This window comes from Balaenoptera ricei, chromosome 3, assembly GCF_028023285.1.
Source record: "Balaenoptera ricei isolate mBalRic1 chromosome 3, mBalRic1.hap2, whole genome shotgun sequence".
Lineage (NCBI taxonomy): Eukaryota > Metazoa > Chordata > Mammalia > Artiodactyla > Balaenopteridae > Balaenoptera > Balaenoptera ricei.
This window is the reverse complement of record NC_082641.1, coordinates 42,819,191-42,844,104: the sequence shown is the minus strand read 5'-3', so window position 1 is coordinate 42,844,104 and position 24,914 is coordinate 42,819,191. Positions and strand designations below refer to the sequence as shown.

The window sequence follows — 24,914 nt, the reverse complement described above, 5'->3', positions numbered from 1 at the left end:
GATGATTCATGTCGATATAATTTTCCTCATGACTGCAGAGGCTCCTAGACAAAGCTATGCCCCAACTGATGTGCTGGTGTCCGAACAATTCCTGTCCTGGAGGAGGGTGTGCAGCCTTCTTTATTCCCCCTTCACAGACGTCCTTGAGCCCTTGAGACGGATGTGAGCGAGTGTTTTAGTCCTCATGCAAAACAACCATCTAAACATAACAGATGACATCAGCTCGGGCTTTTCAATTCCTGGATGGCAGCAGCGTGTTAATCCAGCCTTCATCCTGGATTTCATAAACTAAAACAAGAGAGCCTGGCAGGAGGACAGCGCTGCTGCTGGGTTGAGGAAATTGATGACGGGGAAGCAAGCATGAGGGCAACCCAGTGTATAAAACTCATAAACGTGTAGGCAGAGGCTCAGCTACCACTTTGGACGGCTTCTTCCCGCCAGCAAAGACCCCGCCGCGGGAAGCGGAGCCCGAGCCGCCGCGGGAAACATGAAGAACCTCCTGCTGTTGGCCACGCTCCTGGTCCGCGCGCACCTGGCGGCGGCCTGGAGCACCAAGTACGCGGTCGACTGCCCCGAGCGTTGTGACACTCACGAGTGCAAAAGCAGCCTGCGCTGTAAGAGGACGGTGCTGGACGACTGTGGCTGCTGCCGAGTGTGCGCCGCTGGCCCGGGAGAAACTTGCTACCGCACGGTCTCAGGCATGGATGGCGTGAAGTGTGGCCCCGGGCTGAGGTGTCAGTTTTACAGTGAGGAGGATGATTTTGGTGACGAGTTTGGTATCTGCAAAGGTAAAGAGTGACCCCTTTCTTCTCCCCGCCCAGGGCACACTGAGGGCTTTCAGCCAGCGTGAGAGTTGAGGAGCCTTTTCTCAAAATGCAAAGAGGGAAAATGCAGGTGGGTTAGGGACCAGGTCCCACACTGATGCTGTCATAGAGAGAGAGAGAGAAAGATAACTCTGCAGATTGCAACTGAACCCAGTGTGCAAGAAAGCCCAGAAAGGAATACAGCATTCCACTCATTACGCCTAGGAGATTTTTTTTTTTTTTCAAGTTCTGATTGAAGACTGTGTTGCCTCCTTTTCTGGAAAACTTCAGGAACTTGACAGGTAATCTGTTATGGATGGTTTAGGTGTCCTCTCTTCTGCAGTCAGTGATTACAGAGGTCTGCACTGGATAACCTCTTGGAGTGGTGACTAGCCCTGCGGTTTAGTGATTCTTTGATCTTAAAAGGGTCCACGGGATGGAGGGCACCTCTCAAGATCAAATATTTCTGATGAACACTAATGCACTTTGTGAAATAGGGCAGCTTAAGTCATCTAGCAAGATGACTCACATTCTTGGAGGAAGATACCCTGAAGTATAAAACAAACCTCATTCCACTCTATAAAAGGTTTTGGTCATCTAGAAAAATGAGTGTAAGACCAGGAAAAATAACACCTAAAGAAAAATTAAAATTGGAACTCTGTAAAGAAAGAGGTTAGCACTCTTACAGACTTACAGAAAAACTTTATTAGGTTGAAATTATAGCTAAATGTAGTTAAACATTTGTAGAATTTATTTCAAACTTAGTGACTGCAGTTTACAATGTTTAACATGTTTAGAAACGAAAGAATGGTGATTTTAAAATACTCTGTGTATGGATACCTCATGATCTCATGTTAAGAACTATTATTAAGATTCAACACATATGTTATAGCCCCATTCATCAGTTTTACAGTACAAAGAAGCTTTTATTTTTATTTTTTATACATCTTTATTGGAGTATAATTACTTTACAATGCTGTGTTAGTTTCTGCTGTACAACAAAGTGAATCAGCTATAAAGAAGCTTTTAAAATTAAAGGAACTGAGAAGTTTCTAAATAATTCTGATTTTATGTGTTTAATACAACTGTAAGCTTTTATGAATGATAATCATCCAATATTGAGCTAATCCCATTAATTCTTTTAGAAAAATATTTTATAAATCAGTTACCTTTTAGGCCACAAAACATACTAAAGGTTAGGAGATAAATGCTTGAACTTTTAGGAGAATTTTATTTTTTGCTTAGCTTATTTTTGTTTATAACCAATAAAAAGTAGAATAGTGAGGAAACATTTTCTCTGGTGGACATTCACATACATTTCTTTCAGCTGAGTAGGATCTGTATTTTCTGTAAATTATAGGGCTTATCAGCCAAGAAAAAAGTACTTCACATAGGGAAGTTAGGGAGGAAGTGGTTAACACAATCATACTTATGATATAACAAGTATATGCCGTGGATTGCTTTTTCTCTTGGCATAAAAATTGACTCTGTATGTGTGATTGTAAATGTCCAATTACATATGGGTAAAGAAACAAGCTGTAAGGCATCTGGAGTCTTTAGCACTCCAATATTCACTGAATGATTGAGGTAGCTGTTAATAAGATATATTTTTAAAAGCTGTTTAGGATAGCTCTTGGACATCCTTCAGATTGCAAGTGAGTCTGGTTTCGAACATTTACTCTCTGCTGGAAATAGTGAGGCTGTGTGAACCTCAGCAGGCAGATACATTATATTTTGCTATAGGCAAACTCTCTACTTTAGCTTTTTTTTTTAAAGAACATCCCTATGAAAACTGTATACTTTAGCTGCATATCTGGATGTTTTTTAAATATTCAGATGTTTGGCGTGACGTTGCCCAGATAACAATATTTATTGAACACCTACTATCTGCCCAGCATTATTCAGTACATTGAGGGATACAATAGAAGCATAACTGAGAATTTGGCTAAAGTTTTAGTTTTCAATATCACTGGAGACACAGTCAGATCCCAATGCTGTGTGCTTTTCTGCCAGAGACTTTTTTCAGGATCCCTTTTAAGAACTATTCTTCCCAACAGAGAGACCAATGTTTAAAACCAGGTGCTTCTCTCATCTGAAGGATGCAGAGTACAGCAGTCCTAAATCTCTTTAAAAAATGTATTTCATTAATATCTATCTTGATCATTCTGTGGAATATTAGATTGCTAAAGACTTAGATGCCTCACAACTTGTTTCTTCACCCATGTGTGATTGTACGTTTACAAGGATATTCTTATGCCATGAGAATAAATATTCTGCTCGGCTGTTCAAGGCTGGCTAGTCTATTGAGATGCTATTTACATCATAAAACCCATGCATTTTTACTAAATGAGTTTGTTCTCTTTTTCTCAATATAGTATGTTTTAGTCTAAGTATGAAAACATCGAAGCTCTACAAGCTTCCAGATATGGTTAGGTATATGAATATATTCTCAGCTTTCTTGTCATTTAGCATATTGGATCTTAGCTCTGCAGAGGGTTTTATTAGTGAATCCTCTTAACATCTGGAGGAGTTAGGTACATTTGTACCGCCATTTTGATAGATAAGGAAGTTGGTAAGAGTTGGAGCAGATTGAGGTTTAGCCACTTCATGAAGAGCTAGGATGATCGCCCTCTTAGCCCCTGGTTAGTTTAAGCCCTTTCCTGTACTTTTACAACAGTAAATTGTCTGTGATTACAGGGGATTCAAATACAGCATCATATCTCTTAAACTCTGTGAGGAACAGATGCACATGTCTGTTCAAGTGCCCACCTTCACTGAGCTGTCACAGAGGTAGCCCATGAGACCTTGTCTTTTGGTATCTAAGCAGAAAGTAGACAGAATTAAGATGGTTCAAGGATATTGGTTACGTGTATCTGTCTTCAGTTAAACTTCGCATCAAGACACTACAAGTGAGGCATCCATTATCTGGTCTTAGTGTGTGATTTCACATTTGTGACTTAAAGTTTCAATTTTCAAAGCCTGGGATTTTTGGAGAATTGGGTTTTATCTGATAGTCAATATTCATGAGGTTTGTTCAATTCCTGAGGCTGTGCACACGGGCTGTGAGGATGGACGCTTATGTACAACAAGCAGCTCCCTCTCTCAACCTTCCCTTTATCCTTAGACTGCCCGTATGGCACCTTTGGGATGGAATGCAAACAGACCTGCAGCTGTCAGTCGGGCATATGTGACAGGGTGACCGGCAAATGTCTGAAGTTTCCCTTCTTCCAATATTCAGTAGCCAAGGCTGCCAACCAGAGATTTGTTTCTCACACAGGTAAGAATTGATTCCTGTATAAACATTGAAACATAGCCTCATTTTCAGTTTGAATAAGAAAAAATATGGATGAGTAGAATAAGATGTTGGTTTAAATGATTTAGTTTCTTTTATTTTACTTAAGGGGATGGTGGGAGGTTGTTGAAATTTGTTGCTTTTTTTCAAAGAAACCTCATTAATAATTTTGAAGATTATATAATTTTTGTAAAGTTTACCCAGTTTATATGGAGGATAAATATGATTGATTACAGAAAAAACCTGTAATAAAAAGTAACCAAGATATACAAAGTTGTTTAAATTCTTCAGTGATCTGTTTTACATACGTACTAGACAAAGCTGCTTCTCTCCCAGCTTCACATAGCAAGAGTACTGTGAGGAATTTATTGGAGAAGGCTTAAGAGCCAACATAGAAAATATAAAACATTTCTTTTTTTAAACCAAATGGAAGTGTTTAAATGGAATAATTCCAAGCATGCCTTTTTGTGGATTTTGGAGAGAATAAGAGATAGTATCTGTGATTAAAATTTGGGAGTCATCTCTAAGCCTTTGAATGAAAGTGTGTAATATTCACATACTGCTTGTTAGTGCTTACGTATTTCTTACACAGGTTGTCAGAATGTAAGAAATACAGCCTATAAGACTGTGCTATTAACCTATTTGGTTATCTTGTTGAATAAATTGTTAGTACAGTAAAGCTTTATTAAATTGGAAGTAGCTCATTTAAAACAACATGTAGCCAGAGCAACTGCTAGTATCAACAAACTGTATACTTTCCCCCCTCAGATACAAATAGTTGACAGTCCATATCGATTTCAGTTTTTGTTTCTGGTTCTTTGCACTTCAAATTAAATAAGATTTGAAATATTGACAAATGTGCTTATTTCCCAGCTTTACCTCCTTCTTACGTGTGGGTTCAGTTAAGTACATCAAGATAAAGGGGAAATACTGTGTTTTTCAGTGAATTATTATTTTTAAGTGTGGCTATGCCCTTAAACATTAATTTAAATTGAAAACCTGTTTTTAACCTATTAGGTGAATATCTATGTGAATACTTGATCCGGATATTGAGATCAGTATTAACATTATAAATACTCATGACTTGGCCCTATAGTTCTTGAAAAGCAAAATGGAAGAAAATTGAATTTTAAGTTTGGAAAAATTTTTTTGTTGAGGTGAAATTCACTTAACATAAAATTAACCTTTTTAAAGTGAACAATTCAGTGGCATTTGGTACATTCACAGTGTTGGGAAGCCACCATCTCTATCTAGTTCCAGAACACTTTTCTCAGCTTCAGATAAAACCAATACCCATCAAGCAGTTACTCCCACTCTTCAACCCCTAGCAACCACCAATCTACTTTCTGAAATGAGGAATTTTTTGAATGGTTTGACTGTCTTTAGTACAGGGAAACCTATTACCTCAGCACAGCTAGCTGCCTCAAACACTTGCAGCTTCTTTTGTCTTATTTTGCTTTCTTAAAACCGTAGGCTACAAAGAACATTGAAGGAGCAACTTTAGAATCCTTCTTCACTCGTTTAAGATTGCACCTGAATCTTTCCCACCAAGAGAGAATTAAATCCCTGGTGAATCTTTGTTGCTGTTTGGGATGAAGGTCTGGGGGGCTCTCGAGCTCCTCTGGAATATTCCTCAGTGATGGAACTCTGTTGTCTCACCTCCATCCTTCCTGCTGCACACACAGGAGCACGTCTTCTGCTCCTCTGGACCCTTGTGCAGTCTCTTTCCCTCGGGCCTGTCACCCTCTCTCGTTTGCTTGCAGATTCTGCAAAAATCTTGACCACTGTATAGATGCCTTGGAAACAGATACACTTGACCCTTGAACAACATGGATTTGAACTGTGTGGATCCACGTATATGCACATTTTTTTCCCCAGTAAACATAGTACCTGTATTTTCATGTTACAGATATTTAGATTAACTAAGTGTGGGGAACAGTTTGTTTTCGATTAGAGATCACAATCCGTGGAGTCAAAGAACTAGGGTTTGAGTCCTGATTCTATCCAAACCGTTTCAGCTTCCCGCCCTTGGGTGAGTCATTTACCAATTCCTTTGTTTGGGGGCAGGTATAACAGTAGGTGGGTTTTCTACTGCATGGGGGTTGGCATCCCTAACACCAGCATTGTTCAAGGTCAACTGTATTTTGCTGGATGAAAGTTACATTAAGGGTTACACAAAAAATATTTCTGTACCCAGATTAGGTATCAAGATTCTTATTAGAAATTTATGGAAAAAGCATTTTCTGACCTAAGGTGTTGCCTTTCCTGAGCTCGACTATTAGTGTAACCTCGGTCAACCTTAGTCAGGTTGAGGATGGAGCACAGAATATCCTAAAGACCTCGTGGGAAGGCTGCCCGGGAGCCCTTCTGTTCAGTTTTGCATTGTCCACGTGGGACTTCCTGGGCTTCAAGTGCTACTGTTTATAGGAGGGGGCTTGGGGCCTCTGTCCGGTCTTGGGCTTCATATCACCTCTGCAAAGCCTTTGTAAATGGAGCCAAGGTTCCTCAGCACAGGGACCTCAGAGGTGCCTTTCGTACCTTGATTGCATGAGGTTGTCTTCTCTAACTTTCTACCTGTGGGTCACAACATTCTTGGCAAGTGGACTTCCTGGTTTCCCTTCTTCATTTGTTGTTGTTGTTTAGTAGTGAGCTCTCCACCTTTCCAAGATTGGGAATTCACAAGCAGCTTTTTTTTTGGGGGAGGGGTGCAGGGTAGTGGTAAGATTTATTGAGTTTCATGAATTTACGTACATTCATTTAACTGCTGGGCCATGTTAATCTTCATATAGCAGAATGTGCACTGCTAAAGCAAACACACCTCATTTTTCTTAGAAGCAGAAAATTTCATTTAAAAAATTCTAAATATTACAAACTTTTATGTAGAGCAAGAACTATCTTTATAAAAGTTCTGCCCTTTGGTCTGCCTTCTGCATTCTGGAGCCACATCGATAAGCTAATTCTTCTTCCATACCAGATAGTATAAGAATCTTACTTAGAGATCTATACTTACAGCATTTGCTCATTCCGAAAGTATTTATTAAGTGCCTACTATGTTCCAGGCACTGTTGCAACAGTGAACAAAACAAAGTCCCTGCCTTCATGGAGCTGATACTCTAGTGGTGGAGTGAGATAATACAGGGAAAAAACGACAAATGCATATATAGAATAATGTCAGGTGATAATAGGAGAATGAAGAGAAATAATTCAAGGAGGTGCTAATTGATAGAGAGCAGGTGAACACAGCATAGACTCTTGGAATCTATGAAAGATTTCATTGTAAATCCATTGTAAAATAAAAATAAGACAAAACCGTACTTGATCTTGAAGTTATAAACATTTGGACATGATTTGTATTCCTTCTCATTTCAGAGCACGACATGGCGTCTGGAGATGGCAATGCAGTGAGAGAAGAACTCGTGAAGGAGAATGCTGCCCGGTCTCCTGTAATGAAGTGGTTAAATCCACGCTGATCCTGGGTGGGATTTCCAAGAGAAGACTCTATTTTAATGATCATTCAACACACAGCCAACACTTTAGGAATTGTCTGTATTATAGCATATGGACATGTCACTTTTGGAGACTAAATGTGATTCAGGGTGGGTCCAGAAAAAAACTGTAGGCTACTAACAATCCATAAAATTCATATGACTGGAGACTTTTAGATATTTGTTAAATATTTGAATGCATATAGATTTGTTTAATATGTGTTTATAGTAATAGTGAAGAACTAAAAATGCAACTTAGATAATCTTAACCTGGAGGGAGATCAGCCAGAGAGAAGGCTAGCCGAACCTGAAGACCACAGCACGTCCACGGTTCTTGACTCGATGTACATTAATGTTGGGATATGGGCGGAGGAAGAGTTAGCAGCAAGAGAAGGTGGCGTTGGGGGTGGGAGAGTATGACATTTAGATATTCCTTGTGGTAGCCTCAGTAGAATTTAATTGTGCTTTTTTTTCACTTTGGGAAAAGTGAAAACAAAACAGTCCCTGAAGGAAGTGGGATGTTTGAAGCTTGCGGGAGTTTGAGTAGTAGCCTTGAATTGAGGCAGGTTTCAAAGGGCTGCTAATGTAGTTCCCAGGTTACCGCATCTGAAGGATGGTTCTGGGGCACAGGGCAAACACACACTTCCATAAATGGTTTTACAGAATGCCACCTCAGATTGAGAGAGCAAGGAAGTATTTTGCACACTTGGGGGAAGTGTGAAGGTAAATATTTATATATTTTTGTAAACAGTTGTTAGTACAAATCATCCTCCATACCCATATTTATCACCCTCTTGAGAAAATAAACATAATATTGTTGTTTAAAATGGTTAGAATAAAAGTATAACTCTATAAGGTTTTCAAACACCCAAGGCATGGTAAATTTATTATTAATAATTATAGTAATATTAACAGTAATAAGTATACGAGAAACCTAGAAAAATTTAGTCACTATGGATTTATAAAATGTCAAAAACTTGAGCAACAGAGGGAATTTATTTAAAAGTAAGTGCAGTGACATAGATGAGTTTTAAATTCAAAGTAGAAAAAGCTTTTTAGGAGGTTTGGAAGAGAGTCAATTTCAGCAGGAAACGTCAACTTTAAAATATAGTTCATATTAATGTAGTTTTTTCTTTAAACTTGGTTGATAAGTGGAATTTTGAGTACACTTGGAAGGATCTTAGCACAAACAGGACTGTTGTACTAGATTTTGTTAGGAAATATTTGCAGAAGTATTTTATTTGGAGTGAAGAATTATTTAAGAATTATTTCACTATTTACCTGTATTTTATTCTCAAAGTTTGCCAACAGAGTTGTGAATGTGTGTGTGGCAAGGTCTTTGAATGTAAGCTGAATAAGCTGTTAGGATTTGTTTTAAAAGGACAAGTTTATTATTGATCAATAAAAAAAAACAAGACAGCCTCTCCGAGTCCATTCATGACTTCGTTAATCATTAAAATATTTAAATGATTCATTCAATGAATAAGAACTCTTTAATACATATCAAAGAACAGGCTCCTCATGTAAATTTTCTGCTACAGATAAGCATCTTCTGTCAAAATGTGAGACCAGAATATGTATTTCTGCCTCACATTTTTGGTCAACCGATGCCTTAGAGCTTCCTGAAAAGTTGGTCCTTATACATTAACCCATTCCACAGAGGCAAAACAAAAACCAAAAACCAAAAACCAAAAAAACTTCTACTGGTGTTTGAAAGTGGTTGCAAACTTTTCAGTTAGGCAAAGACAAACCTTTCAGTGCCCATAAAAGAGTAGTTAAAAAAAAAAAAAAAAAAAAAGAGAGAGTAGTAACATACAGATTTGAAGCTTGAGAGTATCATATTCAAGAATAGTATTAAACCCAACATTGTAAATCAACTATACTTCAATAAAAGTTAAAAAAAAGAATAGTATATGTTCACTCAGCCTTATATGCAAATTATGGAAATATTTTAAGTGAATCAATACAATGTGGAAAAAATTATGTTTGTATTAGGAAAAACATCCAGTTTGCATGAATTAATTCTTTTTTTAAAAGTTTTTTAAAAAAAATTAATTAATTAATTAATTAATTAATTTTTGGCTGTGTTGGGTCTTCGTTTCTGTGCGAGGGCTTTCTCTAGTTGCGGCAAGTGGGGGCCACTCTTCATCGCGGTGCGCGGGCCTTTCACTGTCGCGGCCTCTCTTGTTGCGGAGCACAGGCTCCAGACGCGCAGGCTCAGTAGTTGTGGCTCACGGGCTTAGTTGCTCCGCGGCATGTGGGATCTTCCCAGACCAGGGCTCAAACCCGTGTTCCCTGCATTGGCAGGCAGAGTCTCAACCACTGTGCCACCAGGGAAGCCCAATTCTTTTTTTTTAAGAGAGGAGAAACTGGATGTGAATGAGATAATGTTACATTAATACAAGATATAAATATTATTATTAAATGAAACAGAAAGCACTGAAAATCTTTACTTTCACTACTGTGCAATGAAGTTTCAGAATACACTCTCAGGGGGTGGGGTTACTTAAAGATCTGCCATCTTGACCTGAAGCCCAGGACACAGTTCAGTTGCCCCTTTGGGGTAATGTAGATGGTGGAACATGAGCTAGACTAGGGCAGGGCTTGCCTCTGCTCCTGACCATGCAGCAACCACCTGTGTGACCATGGGCAATAAAGTCAAACGAAGGTGAGCTCATCCTCTCTCAGTTGCAGGCATGTTTTCTAGTTTCCCAGCTTCATGCTACTGGGGGCTTTTTGTTTTCTTCATTCCAAACACTAGTACCTGTCTATCCTGAATTGCTCTGTCATCTTCTGACTCTATTCTTCATAACAGTGGTCTCCAAAATCTTTGGATTCTACATGCTTTTTTTTTGTTTAAAATAAATTTATTTATTTATTTATTTTTGCTGTGTTGGGTCTTCGTTTCTGTGCGAGGGCTTTCTCTAGTTGCGGCGAGCGGGGGCCACTCTTCACCGCGGTGCGCAGGCCTCTCACTATCGCGGCCTCTCTTGTTGCGGAGCACAGGCTCCAGACGCGCAGGCTCAGTAGTTGTGGCTCACGGGCCCAGTTGCTCTGCGGCATGTGGGATCTTCCCAGCCAGGGCTTGAACCCGTGTCCCCTGCATTGGCTGGCAGATTCTCAACCACTGCACCACCAGGGAAGCCCTCTGCATGCTTTTTGATTGCAATTTTTTTGAGCATGCAATTTTAAACTATATACATAGTATGGTATTTGTACATTATGCTCATTATAAAACATACACTCAAACTAGAAATTTTTAAAAGGATAAGAACCCCCAAGGGGCCATCCTGGGAAACACCTGAGAAGCAAAAGAAAATGCCATAGGTCAGTGGTCTGAAATGAGGCCCAACCTCATTTGATATTAAAGAGAAATCAAGCTGGCACATATTCCATACAATAAATATTTCTGGAATGAATGGATGGATGGATGAGTGGATGAGTGAAAGGATGGATGGGTAGCTAGGAGGGTGGAAGGATAGATGGGAAGAGAGATGGATGGGTAGATAGATGAATGGATGATCGGAGGGATGAATGAATGAAGCTGGTGATAGGCCTTCTGTCTCCAGCAGAGCTGCAGCTACTGAGGGAGTAGATGGCCTCTCATTTCCTTTCATCCGCCAGCTCCTCTCTTTCCTTAATGGCTAACTTATTGTGCCTACTGGGATTGAAAAAACCGGGGGCGTATGTTAGAGTCAATGAATATGACAAATAAGGATGCCCAGAGCAACAGACACAGGGAGTGCATCGCCCGCAGGCATTGCACACATCACCGTGGTAGCAAAAATATAAAGTAATTTCCTTGGTAGCCAGGCTGGGTGGTCATTTTCTGTGAGAGGCAATCTGGGAGGACTGTTGTTTCCATCCTACACTGTATTCCTTCCCTTTACCCTGAGCTCCCTAGGAGAAGAGAATCCATAGATTTAATTCAACATCACACAGATATTTAGAGGGTGAATTGATTATTTCTGATTACCCATCAGTTAACGTTAGTCATTAAACTAAGGCTTATCTTTAAAAGGGTATGTATTATAGAGCAGCGGTTCTCAAATTTTAATGTGCATCAGAATCCTTGATAAAACACAAATGAATGATTCAGTATGTCTGAGGTGAGGCTCAAGGATTTTCCATTTTAACAAGTTTCCAGGTGATAGAGGTGCTGCTGGTCCAGGGACCACACTTTGATAATCACTGATATTGGGAAATCTGGATTTGCCTAGAAGAGAGATAAACTAGGGGGTTTATCAAAAGCAATCATTGTTGGCCTTATGAAAGAATGCACTGCAATATTTCTTAGCCACTTGGTTCATTTAATTTTTTGTTTGAAGATACATAACTACTTAAGTAGCTGAGAAGGTTGAAATGTCAGAAACGTTAAGCTAAACTGTGGAGACTTGTGAGGTACAAGTAGAAGATTATAGGAGGAGGATAGAGGTGGGAGAACCAAAGACTTAGGAAACAATCAAGGAGCCTGTGGCCTCAAGAAGAGTGACGAGTGGTGCCATGCGTCATGGAGCGATCAGGCAGACCTGAAGAGTCCCTGGTGGCCAGAGTCGAGCAGTGTCCGTGAAGAGGTCAGGGTGGAAGTGTGAATGAAGGGCATTGCATGCAGGCGAGCACTGTTCCAGAAGGTCATCTGGGAAGGACAGAACAGCAGTTAGTCTGCAACTGGAGAGGAGAAACCCTAGTGACTAGCAGAGTATTTCTTTCTTTCTCTCCCCCTCTCCCCCAAGATTAGAGAGACCCGTTCTAAGCTAACGGTTATCAGTCAGAAATGGAGATAAAGGGTTTCTGAAGCAATGGTATAGTTTGATGTGATTACGTGAATCCAGTTTAGAAAATTCCACTTATATAGATTTTTGAGACATAACTTTTACATAGTAGATATATTTATACACTTTTCAACCCCCTAGAAAATACAGCAGTGCATGGAAATCTGAGATACTGGGGTTGAGAAGAGGGGCCTAAAGAATTAGTCTAAATCTTTTATTTTACAGATAAAAACACCCCTAGGTCCAAATAATTTCAGTGATAAAATGTTATGCTTGGTGGTGAAAACTCTGCTACTTATCATTGTACCACTTTCAGCCATTGATTTTTAGAAATGAAAACATTAAAGTCTTTAGTTTACCTACCCCATAGTTAAAAATATGCACACGCACACACACACACAAACACGCATACACATATATATGAAAGTTTAAAAAAGTATACACCCTTTCATTCAAAAATTGTACTTTTATAAGTTTATTCTAAGGAAATAATTTTTTAAAGTGTTCAAAAATGTTTTTACAACTAATTTTCCAGCTTTTACAACATTGAAAATTTATAAATGATGTGAAAAGGTCGTGGATAGGGTATTGGTTAAAGAAATGACAGTGGAGCCAGCCAAGAACGGACTCTGATTTAAACATTGAAAATGATGAGGTGCATAGAGTGATTGACGTGTTCACTGCAAAGCAGAGGGCGACAATGTATTTAGTGCTAGCATTTGGTCAGGTAGTGCGGCCGACGGTGGAGCACACAGGGTCTTCCTTGCCGAAACCACAATCAGGATGCAGAATCCTTTTAGATTTCCATGGCTCCCTCTCCCCAGCTGTTTTTTTTTTTTTTTTTTAACATCTCTATTGGAGTATAATTGCTTTACAATGTTGTGTTAGTTGCTGCTTCATAACAAAGTGAACCAGCCATACATATACATATATCCCCATATCTCTTCCCTCTTGCGTCTCCCTCCCACCCTCCCTATCCCACCCCTCTAGGTGGACACAAAGCACCGAGCTGATCTCCCTGTGCTATGTGGCTGCTTCCCACTAGCTATCTATTTTACATTTGGTAGTGTATATATGTCCATGCCACTCCCTCACTTCATCGCAGTTTACCCTTCCCCCTCCCCGTGTCCTCAAGTCCATTCCCCAGCTGTTTTTTAAAGTGATACCTTTATCAGGTTTGCCTGAAACATTCACCTTAGTTTTCATAGAAACAACAATCCTCTTTTTGTGCTGCTAGCTTATTGATCTTTTCATATTTAAATTATGTAAAAGGATAACTGGCACAAACAAGTTTGGGAAAAAAATGCAACAGGCTCTTGGTATGTTTTTATTTCAAATGGTAGAAGTGCAAGTGTGCATGTGCATCCCAGAGGGAGACCTGCCTGCCTGCATCCTTCAGTGGACACGAGGGATGTCAATAGTCCTATGTTATACAGAGAGAATGGAGCTGCATGTGATTTCTCTGAGAATATTAAGTGAAGGTTGCTTGAGAGCACCTCGACTGTATATTAAGTGAAAAAAGCACACTGCAATGCTATATGAATAATATTATCTTTTGTGAAAAAAATATAAATGGATAAAAATTGAGATATTAACAGTGATCCTTATTTTATTCTTTACACCTTTAGGTATTTTCTAGAATTTTGCAGTTAGTTTTATAATTGAGAAAAAGAAAAAATTTCTTTCCATTTTTGAAAACTTAAATTGTTGTAAATTTAAACAAGTGAAAACAAATTAGTGGTTTATTACATGCATGGTGAACTAAGAGCATCATCCTATATTTCAGTTGTTTTAGATGTTCTTTGTTGTCCTGGCACTTTGTTAAATATAGAGATAGTGTTTCAAAGCAAGTAAATGTAGAGAATTGTAGTTTTCTTGCAAATACTAGAAAGGCTACAACACACATTAGCATATATTGCACCTCTCTGTGGAACAAATCTTGGTCCAACAGAAGCAAAGCCAGTGAATACTTAGAAAGTATAGATAAAGGTCTCTGGATTATAAGTACACATTTTAAATTACAGTATACCTTCTGCACCTATGCACAGAAATGCTATCTGCTTAAGCGGGTGGTCAGGCCACCAGGGTTTTTAAAGTATTTCCTGACACCTGTGAAGTTGGTAAATATTTCCTGTTTTTGTTGTGTCTAGAGAAAACAGGAATTAACAACTTGGAAGTGATTATTAAACAAACATTGTGAATGACTTCTACATAGGCAGTTCCCAGTATGAGATTTCATTTTCTTAAAATCTATCATAACATATTTCTCTTAAGGGAAAAAGTAATGGTCATAATAATCTGACAACTGACTGAATGGTGGAAGATAAACCTTATACCCAGGAGGAATGGCACCATATTAGTGGTGGGATGTGTCCTATGCACTTTCAGAATTTAAATAGAAATCCAATTTATAAGTCTTCAAAAGTAAGCAAAATTGAGAAAGTAAGCAATGACTATCCTTTTGATGGCTTTGTGCTAACTATACATAGTTAACCTTTTTGAAAAATATTTTTGATTATCTTAAGTACTATGGAAGGAACCTAGAGTTTTTGATCAGACGGAGCCACGATTAATTCACTGCAGTACTCACTAGTTATTGACTTCAGGTGTGTTCTTTAACCACACTGTTCCTTAGTGTCCTCTGTGTAAAGTGTAGGTAATGGCTTATGTGCAAAGTTATAAGGACCTTTGCACACCTTCTATGTATGTCATTTTATCCTATCCCCGTGTCTGCATATTCTAAGCTTATGAAATAATGCAGATAATTTAAGTGTTATTATATAAGCCACCCTCATTTTTTTTTTTTTTTGGTGTTTCAGATGTCCCTTAAGTGTAGCAAGACTGAAATATTTAAAATATTTCACATGTTCTGTTGAAGACCAATAAATAAAGAGACTGAAGAAAATCCACTGACTTCTTAACAAACTTGAAGATGTCTGTAAAAGGTAAATAGCAATGAATAAAATTCAAGTAATATCGTTTGAAACCCTCTCACAATTCTACAAAAGAAGTGACTATTTTTAAAGAACAAATAATAGTGTTCTATTTAAATCTCCAAACAATTATTAGTATGCTCCTGAAAAAAAAAAAAAAAAGATACAATGCTTCAGGAGAATGCAAGGGAGCCCTACAGATGTGGTACACTTCCCTGTGTATTATTTTTAGTTTTCTATTCCTGCCTTTTATTTTGGGACTTGGCCCGCTTCCTTTGTAGTTTCCCCTTAACTTGTTCATACCTTTCTTTCTTATATAATGCATTTTAAGCTGCATTATTTTTCACCTCTCAAAGGAAACTCAAGGAATGTTGACCAGTTCAGAAACCCCTGCTAGTCTTGGCAACAACAGATTTCTTGGTTTGGAAACAACCTTGGACATCCAGGGTCATAGCTGACTTTCTAGTTATTTAATGAATCAGAGCTACAGAGGGTTCGGAGACCAGAGCTTCGTAGATTTTGAACACCATTTCCATGAAATTATTTCATACCTTGCAGAAATTGGAGGAATTTGAAAATGGACTCTGTTTTCAATAGATTTATACAAAAGCAAAATCCAGTTTAAAAAGTACGGAGAAAGTCCAGGAAGTCTAGTTTAGGGCTAGTTCACCTTTTGTCTATGAGAAGTTAGGCAATGTGGTCGCAGCAGCATTCATCCTGCACAAGCAGAGTGAGGAGATGGGAAGTAAAGGTCCCCGTCTTTAAAGAGCCCTACAGAGAAACTGTGGAGATGGGACAGACAAAACTGAAACACACAGGTGCACAATGGAATCCTGTGTGGTAGTTTATGGCTCTTGGGTGGCAAGCAAAACAAAACAAAACAGTGAAAAAACTGACTTTGGCCAACTTCAACAGAAGTGTAATTGGTAGGTTATGGGGTGTCTCACGAGATGGAAAAACAAAACACCTACTGAATCAATCAATTTGGAAGATGCAGGGCAGCTTGGGAGGTGCAGGTGACAGGCATGAATAGACATCCTTGCTGGAGCACTGCTGCTGGGACGGAGAGCTACAGTGGTTTTGTTCCTATTCTAGTGCTGCTTCTTTTTGGAATTCCTTTTAGGGGTATTACCCTCAGGCTTTGCGGCCTGTTTTAATGAAGAGCTCAGTGGTGACAAACATTCTTCCTTTGTAGGTGGATTTCATTTTTGGCTATAGTCAAAGCCATTCAAAGCCCGGTCTGGCCAATGAAGTGTTGATTAATTTGGGCAGAACTGTTTTGGTAAAAAAAAACCCAGTTGTGTAAGATAACAGGATAAGATAACAAGTAGGAATGGGATTGGGGCAGGAAAGAGTGCCTTGGGGAATCAAGAAACTCACCCTGTGGTCTTAGGGTGTTAGGAAGTAGGGACCCACCCTAGGTCATTTGTGTTGTTGGCGCTCTTGGGAGAATTGGTGCACCAAGTGTTTTTGTGGGTTGTGTTTCTCAAGTGTCTTTGTGGGTCGGTTGAAGCTTCTCAATGAATGGAGCAGAGACGTGACCAGGTTCAGATGGCACCGCCATGGGGGCAAGGGCTGTGGTGTCAGTGGCGGGAAGCAGTCACCCTTTGACCTGTCTCATAGTCTGACCATTAATTTCTTTCTTTCTTTTTTTTTTTCTTAAATGACTTTATTTGCTGTCAAAGACAAAAACATTATTACTCACAATTGCATTAAGGTTAAATTGTCTTTTACAAAAATTCAGTTATTTAACATCAATGACTTCTTGTTCTTCATCTTGAAGTACATTTTTAAAAACCTCTTCCTTTCAATCCTACCTAAATAGCTACAACTTATGCTCAAACAGGAAAAACATATAATAAGCATACATATTGAAAGTGGGAATGATAAAGTAAACGTGATAAAATGTTAACCTTTGAGGAATCTGGATGAAGGGTATATGGAAACTTTTTTTTCTATTCTTGAAACTTTTCTGTAAATCTGAAGTTAGGTCAAAGTAAAGGTTAAAAAAGTGATCACTGATATTTTGATCAGCCTTCCCATGTTGTTTCCTTTACTGTCTTTTCCTCATTGTCTTTACAACAATTAGGTCAACATAACACCTATTAAAAACCTTGAAAAGCTGCTACTCTTAGGAAATGTGCTCAGGATGGTGACCACCCCCTTGCTTCTGAAGCCCTGAAAAGCACTACTTGTCCATCTCTGAGTTTGCATGGGGGCCTTGACACCCAGAAGTAACAGGAAAAGCCAGGGCTGCATCATCGAGGGACCAGAACACCTGCTTTTTGCAGGTGGAAGTGCAGCAGGGCTACTTCAAGACTGACTCTGACACCTGCAGTGAGTAAAGGCAATGACCGGCGGGAGGTGTCCACGCCTAAGGGAGATGATGTATCCGAGGCTGAGGAAGAGTTTCCCAGGGCAGATGCAAGATTCCTCTTAACCCTATGATCGTTATCACTCACTGTAAAGCACCACATCTGGTCAACATTATCTTCTTTTGTTTGTGCAATTAGTTTTCAGGCGATAAAGGATTCACGGATCCAGCTATTCCACTTGGGTGTCTATCTGCAGAAAATGAAAACACTAACTTGAAAAACTATCTGCATCCCCAAGTTCATTGCAGCATTATTTACAATAGCCAGGACATGGAAGCAACTTAAATGTCCATTAATGAATGAATGGATAAAGAAGTGTGGTATATATGCAATGGAATATTATTCAGTCATGAAAAAGAAATAAATCTTTCCATTTGTGACGACATGGATTAACCGTGAGGGCATTATGTTAAGTGAAATATGTCAGACAGAGAAATACTGTATGGGCTCACTTACACGTGGGAATCTAAAAAATAACAAGAAAAAACCAAGCTCATAGACACAAAGAATGGATTGGCAGTTGCCAGAGGCAGAGGTGGGAGGGGGAGGGGGCAAAATGGGTGAAAGTGGTCAAAAGGTACAAACTTCCTGTTATAAAATAATGGGGATTAACGTACAGCATTGTGACTATAGTTAATGCTATTATTTTTATGTGAAAGTTGCTGAGAGAGTAAAAGTTCTCATCACAAGGAAAAAATGTGTAACTATGTATGGTGATGGATATTCATTAGACTTGTGATCGTTTCTCAATGTATACAAATATTGAATCATTATGCTGTACACCTGAAACTAATATCATGTTATATGCCAATTATGCCTCAATTAAAAAAGAATTAATGAACTATGTTTAGTTGTTCCTATTCAAGCAAGATTAATATTCCATTTTCAGAGAAATACTTTAATTGATGGGGAAATGATTATATTGATGTATTTCCATATTCATAGGTTGGTGGCAGTCACTGAGACTGCTCTGGTATGTCAGGGTTGTAATTCTGAAATTCAGGATCAATGTGAATTTTGACTGCTTGATGGATGAAAACTCAGATGGGAAAAACTGGGTCAGATGTTTTCACCTCTTCTAGTGTCTGTTTTCTTTCCTTTAAGTGCTGGCTCTGCTGCCCTCATTTAGTTTTCTATGTGTTTTGAAGTAAGGAGAAAAGGTCTGAGAGGGAGTCGGTTTCCTGGGGAAGAATGCATGTGAGGGCATTGGGGTAAATCTTCTCAGACAAGTTGTTTACTCACTGACAAGGGAGGTGAACTGTGTGTGGCTTTGGGGGACATTTTATTTGTGTCTTTTGGAATGACACACCTTGGGGGTGTTAAAGTGAACTCTACTCATTATGCTGTGGGAAAAGTTTTTTCCTTAATGACTCGAAAACATGGGCTTGTTATTCTGAAAAAGCAGAGTACATCCTCATTCCACACAAACAATGTGACATGGACCTGGAGCCCGGCCAAGGTTTTCTATGAATAGAACTTAGCAAAGAGAGTGTTAGAAACACTTTGGATTCGCAGGGAAATCCTGGATGCTTGATCCCAACGAAAGAGATAATTTACCTGCTCTTCAAAGGTAGAAATTAAGAGGATTCCCTCTTGTCCTTCTACACAGCACCGGACCAGGGCTTCCTGGTGAGCTTAGTAAACTGAAATAATGTTGGCGCCTGCCACCTGAGAGACATTTGCTTTTGAATTGTTCTTCCAGAAGTAACATGGATTTCGATGGAGAGAATATACATAAATGATCTGCTCGGGGAGCGGTGGATGGTGTTGAACAGGGAAGTGCCAGCTGGTCCGGCCTGCACTGTGCTCTGCCAATGCCGGGCTTTGGTCTAGGCTTGTTTGATGACAAGGAAAAGAAATCCAATCAAAGGGGTTCAAGTTCAAGTTAAAAAAAAAAGTGGGTGAGTGGGTAGCTGGTTGTTTCTGGCCATGCCTTGAGGCATGCGGGATCTTAGTTTCCCGAAACAGGGATCTAACCCGTGCCCTCTGCAGTGGAAGTGCGGAGTCCTAACCACTGGACCACCAGGGAAGTCCGGGGGGCTATTTTAAGGATATAGAAATCTTATAAAGTTTGTCTGGCCCTATGGGACTGGAGAGGCATCTGGAATAGAGACCACTCCTCTCTCTCCCTCTGTGGTCACTTTGTTCCTCATCTTGTTTCACTGTTTATGCCTGGTGCGCTCTTCTCTCTGTTAAGTGGCTTCTTCTGTGTAACCATCATATCGATAATACCAATGGTAGCTTACACTTTTGAGTGTTTATTCTGCACAAGCCTTGTTCTAAGAGTTTTATATATATTAATTTGTTTAGGCTTCACAACAACCCCATGAGGCAGGTACTATTTTTATGCCCACTTATTAGACGAGCACTCTGAAGCATAGTGAGGTAGGGTAGCTTGCCCAGGGTTAGCAGCTAATATGTGGCAGAGCTGGGTCTCAAACTCAGTCATTTTGGCTCCGTTTTGGCTCCAGCTCTACTTTGACTTGCACAAGGTATTGCCGTGTTTTGGCAGTAATTTCTTCCCCAACTCTACATAACCTTTTATTTCTAGAGCTCAAACTCATTGGTTGACTATAGAGCAGTCTCTGGGTACATAAGTACAGATTTTTGAGAGAAAAATTCTGCTTGGTCAACAGGCCAACTAATTCATCTTTTTGAAAAAATATTATCTATTGTAGCTCTTTCACTATGCATTCAAACTCTTTTTTGACGGTAAGTGACAGAAACCAAGTATAAAATCATTTAAATAAAAAAGGGAATTTATTAGTTCTCCTAACTGAGAAGCCCAGAAAGTATATCTGGCTAGTTTCAGGTCTGGCTTAATCCAGGCACTACACTTATGTCATCAGGGTTCTGTCTCACTCCCCATCTCTCAGAAGCGGGGGTCAGCGATTGCCGGTCTAATGTAGTGACTACAGAACTTCCCAATAGCCTGATCTTAGGAGAAAGAAACATTTAGGTGCCAGGAGACGTGAATCTGGTCCATGTTGCACACCCAGTGAGGGGTGTGAAATTGGGCAAGTAACTCAATCTCTCTGGGCCACAGTTTCCTCGTCTGGAAAATGAGGGTCTTGGTTCACTGACCTCTAGGGACTCCTTTCACTTTTAAAAGTCTACTATTCTATCTTAAAGATCTTAAATTATACTTTGTTCCTCTGAGCCACAATGATTGTCTTATTACTCAAAATGATTAAGAGCAGAAGACTGACTCCAGCGAGGATGTGTGTGAGCAGGGAGACTCACGGGCATACTGCAGAGTTGGCTTCCCATGCAACGCAATTCGATCACAGAGCTCTCACCTGCCCTCCAGTTTCTCCCACTGTCTAGCACAGTGCCTGAAACTCCAGTATTGATACAATTTAGGTTTTAGGTCAGAGACCCAAGTTATTTTGCACTATGCTTGCCTGGTTCTCTCTAATCACACTGACTTTAGTGCATCTTGTTCTCTTGTCTATAATGCTCCCCTGACCCCCATCCTTTGCTGATTTAACTCAGTCGTTCTTTAAATTTCATTCTAACTGTCCATTTTTTTAAGGAAACTTTCCCTAGATTCCTAGACTTGGCTAAATTACTCTCTGATATGCTCTCCAAGCATCATGCAGTTTCTCTGCAGGCATCTATGAGAGATGCAATTATCTAGCAGTTAGGCACACTAAGTCTTTTCTTGAGACCATAAGCTCCATGATGGTACAAACTGCATCTAATTATTTTTTCTCACCATTTATCTCTAGGAAGTAGCACAGTGCTTGGCATATAGTAAGGAGTCAATAAATGTGTGTTAAATGTTTAGTTTTAAGCTGGTTTGCTTCATCAGGAAAAATTGTCGAGAGCAAAGTTTCCCTTCTGTGCATTTCTCTTCAACTTACATTCTACAGGTGTGGTCTGTGGTTGACTAAGAAAGTGACAGGTGAGGGGATAAGGACCCGGAACTCCCACCCTCTCACTTAGTCAAGAGATAGCAGGTGTGATCAGGCTTTTCTTCCTTGGCATTTAACCTCTCCATATAAACCCTTAACACCAAGCACCATGTAGAACCAAAGGCTCTCTTAGGAGACGCTATGTCCAGCCCTCACTCAGCAGGATGTGAAAACCACCCTGCCTCTGAATTCACATACCCAGGGCATGCTTCTGTGTTAGCTAGTGTTCAGTGATCAAAGGTAGAGTCTGGTTGTTGCTAACAGTGGCCATAAGAGGGGAAGCAGAGCCTTCTTTCAATCCACACCTCTTTTCACTATGTAAGGAAGAACTGCAACCTCCATGGGTCCTTGACACCTGGGCTGTGCCAGCTAAAGGACAGACCCCAAAGCAGAATAGGATGGTGACATTTGGCTTTACCTCGTTTCCTTCCATCCTCCTCAAGATCCCGGAGGACTGACTGTATGATACTGACAAATCTGCTGAGAGAGTCAAGTGAGGGGGAGCTCGCTAATGTGGAGAGCGCGGACAGGCCGAAAGGACGAATACAGCCGTGCAGGTCTGCGCTGGAAACTCCAGCACGCTGCCCAGAGACTCCTTCAGGAATGAAGGACTGACTCACCATTTGCTGGGAGTGCTGCCAGCAGGCAGATGCCCTCAGATGCCAGCTTTCTTTCAGAATTGCCTCTGCTAAGGAGAGTCTTTCTGGGGGGGCTGCCTGCATCTATAGACTAACCAACATGGGGGTCTAAAGTCCCAGTCCCCTTGCCCCAGCCTGAGACAGCTCTGAATGGTCTTCCCAGCTTCAAAACTCCCAGCAGGCTCCCCTGAGTTTTCTGTGGAGACGGCATCACAGGTCAGCTTTTCCCTCTGTCTAATCCTGTTCCCTTGGCCTCCCCCTCCCCTCCCTCCCTTCCCTCCCACAGGTGTTGCTCCAACGATGCTCCCTAATAAACCGCTGGCACATTCATCTCCATCTCAGAGTTGACTTCCCAGGGAACTCAACCTGTGAAAAGCAGCCAGCCGAGAGGGTACTGGGGGTTTCCACACAATCCGCGTTCGCTCACCAAGTTGTAGCCAGTGTGGTGCAACGGCTGCTTTTTTTGGTGATCATTTGCCCTGAGTGGGTGCCTTTTTTTGGTAACTCTTCTGCCTGCAGGGGGCGCCTTTGTGTAGTTCATCAGCAGGGAGGAACCACTTTTGTAATTTATCTGCCTAGTGGGTGTTCTTTTGCAATCTGCATTAAGCCACTAGAAAGTGTCTTTTGCCAACCCAAGCTTTCCATATTGCCAGTGTGCAGGCCTGTTGCTTAAGTTTGGATAAACTACAAAAAAGATAAAAATATTTCTGGGAAAAAAATCAAGGAGGAAGTGAAATATAGTGTCTTGAATTTGAGGGAAAAAATAAACTAAAAGGAAATTCCATAGGTAGTTCATCAGAGCTCAGGTCCTTGGGATTTTATTAATCTGAAGGGGAAAAATGCAAAACGGAAGTCACTCTTCAGAATTAAAGGCGACTCTTGAGGTGGCAGGAAAATGGCTGTGGAGTCCATTGCTATTTGCTATTTAGGCACAATCAAAAAATATTTTTCAGTGTTGTGTGGCATCTCCTGGGTATTGCAGTAGCTCACCACAATACCATGGGTTCTTGGCAAACAATAGGCAGGAACCAGAGAAAAGGCACCACAATTCCATCAGGACTACTTAAATTTAATTTTAGGCCAAGTAAAAGAAACTCTAGATGGAACATCCAAAGTGTTCACAGAGTAAAAATAGAAAAATTCCTTTGTAAAGAGGACTTGAGACAGTGAGATAGGTTTGAAGATTTGCTTTGAATTATTTGGATGTGTTACTTCCCTGAAGAGAATGTAAGCTCTTTAAAGACAGGGTAAGTCATTTTGTATCCTTGATAAATGTGGTCCAACATTTCACACATACTAGTACAATAAGAGCAATAGTTAGGAATGAATGAATGAATGAATGAATCCAGCTCCTACTGATCAACCCTGGTCTTTTCACTAGATGCCTTTTCACTGATTTAGTCATTCAGTAAATTTACTATCTTCCCTCCATGAACCAGATCCTAGATTTACAGAGGGAGAGGACAGACTATTATAGAGAGAGGGTAATACAGTGGGTTAACCTCTGAAGTGAGGTGTTTCCAGGTCTACAAGGGACTCAAGGAAACATCTCAGAGAAGGAGAACTGAGATATGTAGAGGGTTGATGAGGCACAATGTAGGTCAATGAAATTTGAGGCAGAGGGAACAGCATATGCAAAGGCATGGAGATTTGTGAGATCATAGCACATCTGGGGAATATTAAGTAATTCCACATGGTTAATGGATGCAAGGGATGGAGGAATTTAAGACAAAGTTGTAGAAGCATGTTCAAGGCAGATTGTGCAAGGTCTTCAGTGCTGTATACAGGAGGTTGATTTTTCTCCTGTAGCAAACAAGTGCAAACTGTACACAATTTTGTGCTCAATTGTATAATGATGAATTCAATTGTATGCTGGTGTAATGGACACAGAATGAAGGTGAAGAAGTGTTCTCTTAGCTTTGTCAAGGTAGATATAGCCCAGTAATGAAACAATGAGGATGGTGCGTACCAGCGGCAGAAAGTTTGAGCTGTCAGGCTGCTTATTATGTGATGGGATGACCTCATATCCAGACCTGGATAAACACAAATTGTACCCTCACATGTATAGAGAACTTTCAGTCCTCAAAGCTCCTCTAAATATGACACCATTTCGATCCTTACGTGAGGCTGTGAGATGGGCAGGGGCAGAGATGTCCTAGACTCTCCAGTGGGGAGTTAAACAGTATATCTAAAATCACACAACAATTTATGGCAAATACCTTCTCTCTGTAGAAATTTACGGTTGTCAGAAGTGATCCATCTACTGGGAAGGCAGAGGCCTGCAGGTGGGCCTTTCCACACTATTAGTTAATAATCTCTGTGGAAATGTGGCCCTGAACGAGCAGACCCACTGAGGAACACACCTAAACAGGAGATGTGTCAGGGTAAGGTGACCCGACATTCAGAGTGCTGAAGATGTAAGGGTTCGGGGTGCTTCATGACCCCAGATTTGCCTGTTACTGGTACTCTAGCTACTCATCTGCAGCCCATGTTAAATTTTATTGGATCTGAGCAAAGTAATACAGAGCCTTCTTTAGCAAGATTCCCTAATAGGGAGACGGAGAGTGCGTAGCCAGCCGTAATAAAGAAAGCAGTAATTCTGGGGAGGAATAAAATGCATCATGAAAAAGGAAGCAGGTGTCACTGGCTCCAAAGTCTGTAGTTAGATTTAGAGTTCGTTTGCTTGTCTGTGTTAGCAC

General features: G+C 40.2%; 1 protein-coding gene across 1 annotated transcript; it reads left to right on the top strand.

Moving 5' to 3' along the window:
- Nucleotides 1-302: 302 nt before the first annotated feature.
- On the top strand, nucleotides 303-8,449 carry ESM1 (endothelial cell specific molecule 1). The gene is made up of 3 exons (XM_059919290.1): nucleotides 303-788; nucleotides 3,928-4,080; nucleotides 7,465-8,449. The coding sequence occupies exons 1-3, from the start codon at nucleotides 488-490 to the stop codon at nucleotides 7,563-7,565; spliced, it is 555 nt and encodes a 184-aa protein (XP_059775273.1). The 5' UTR covers nucleotides 303-487; the 3' UTR covers nucleotides 7,566-8,449.
- The last annotated feature ends 16,465 nt before the right edge of the window (nucleotides 8,450-24,914 follow it).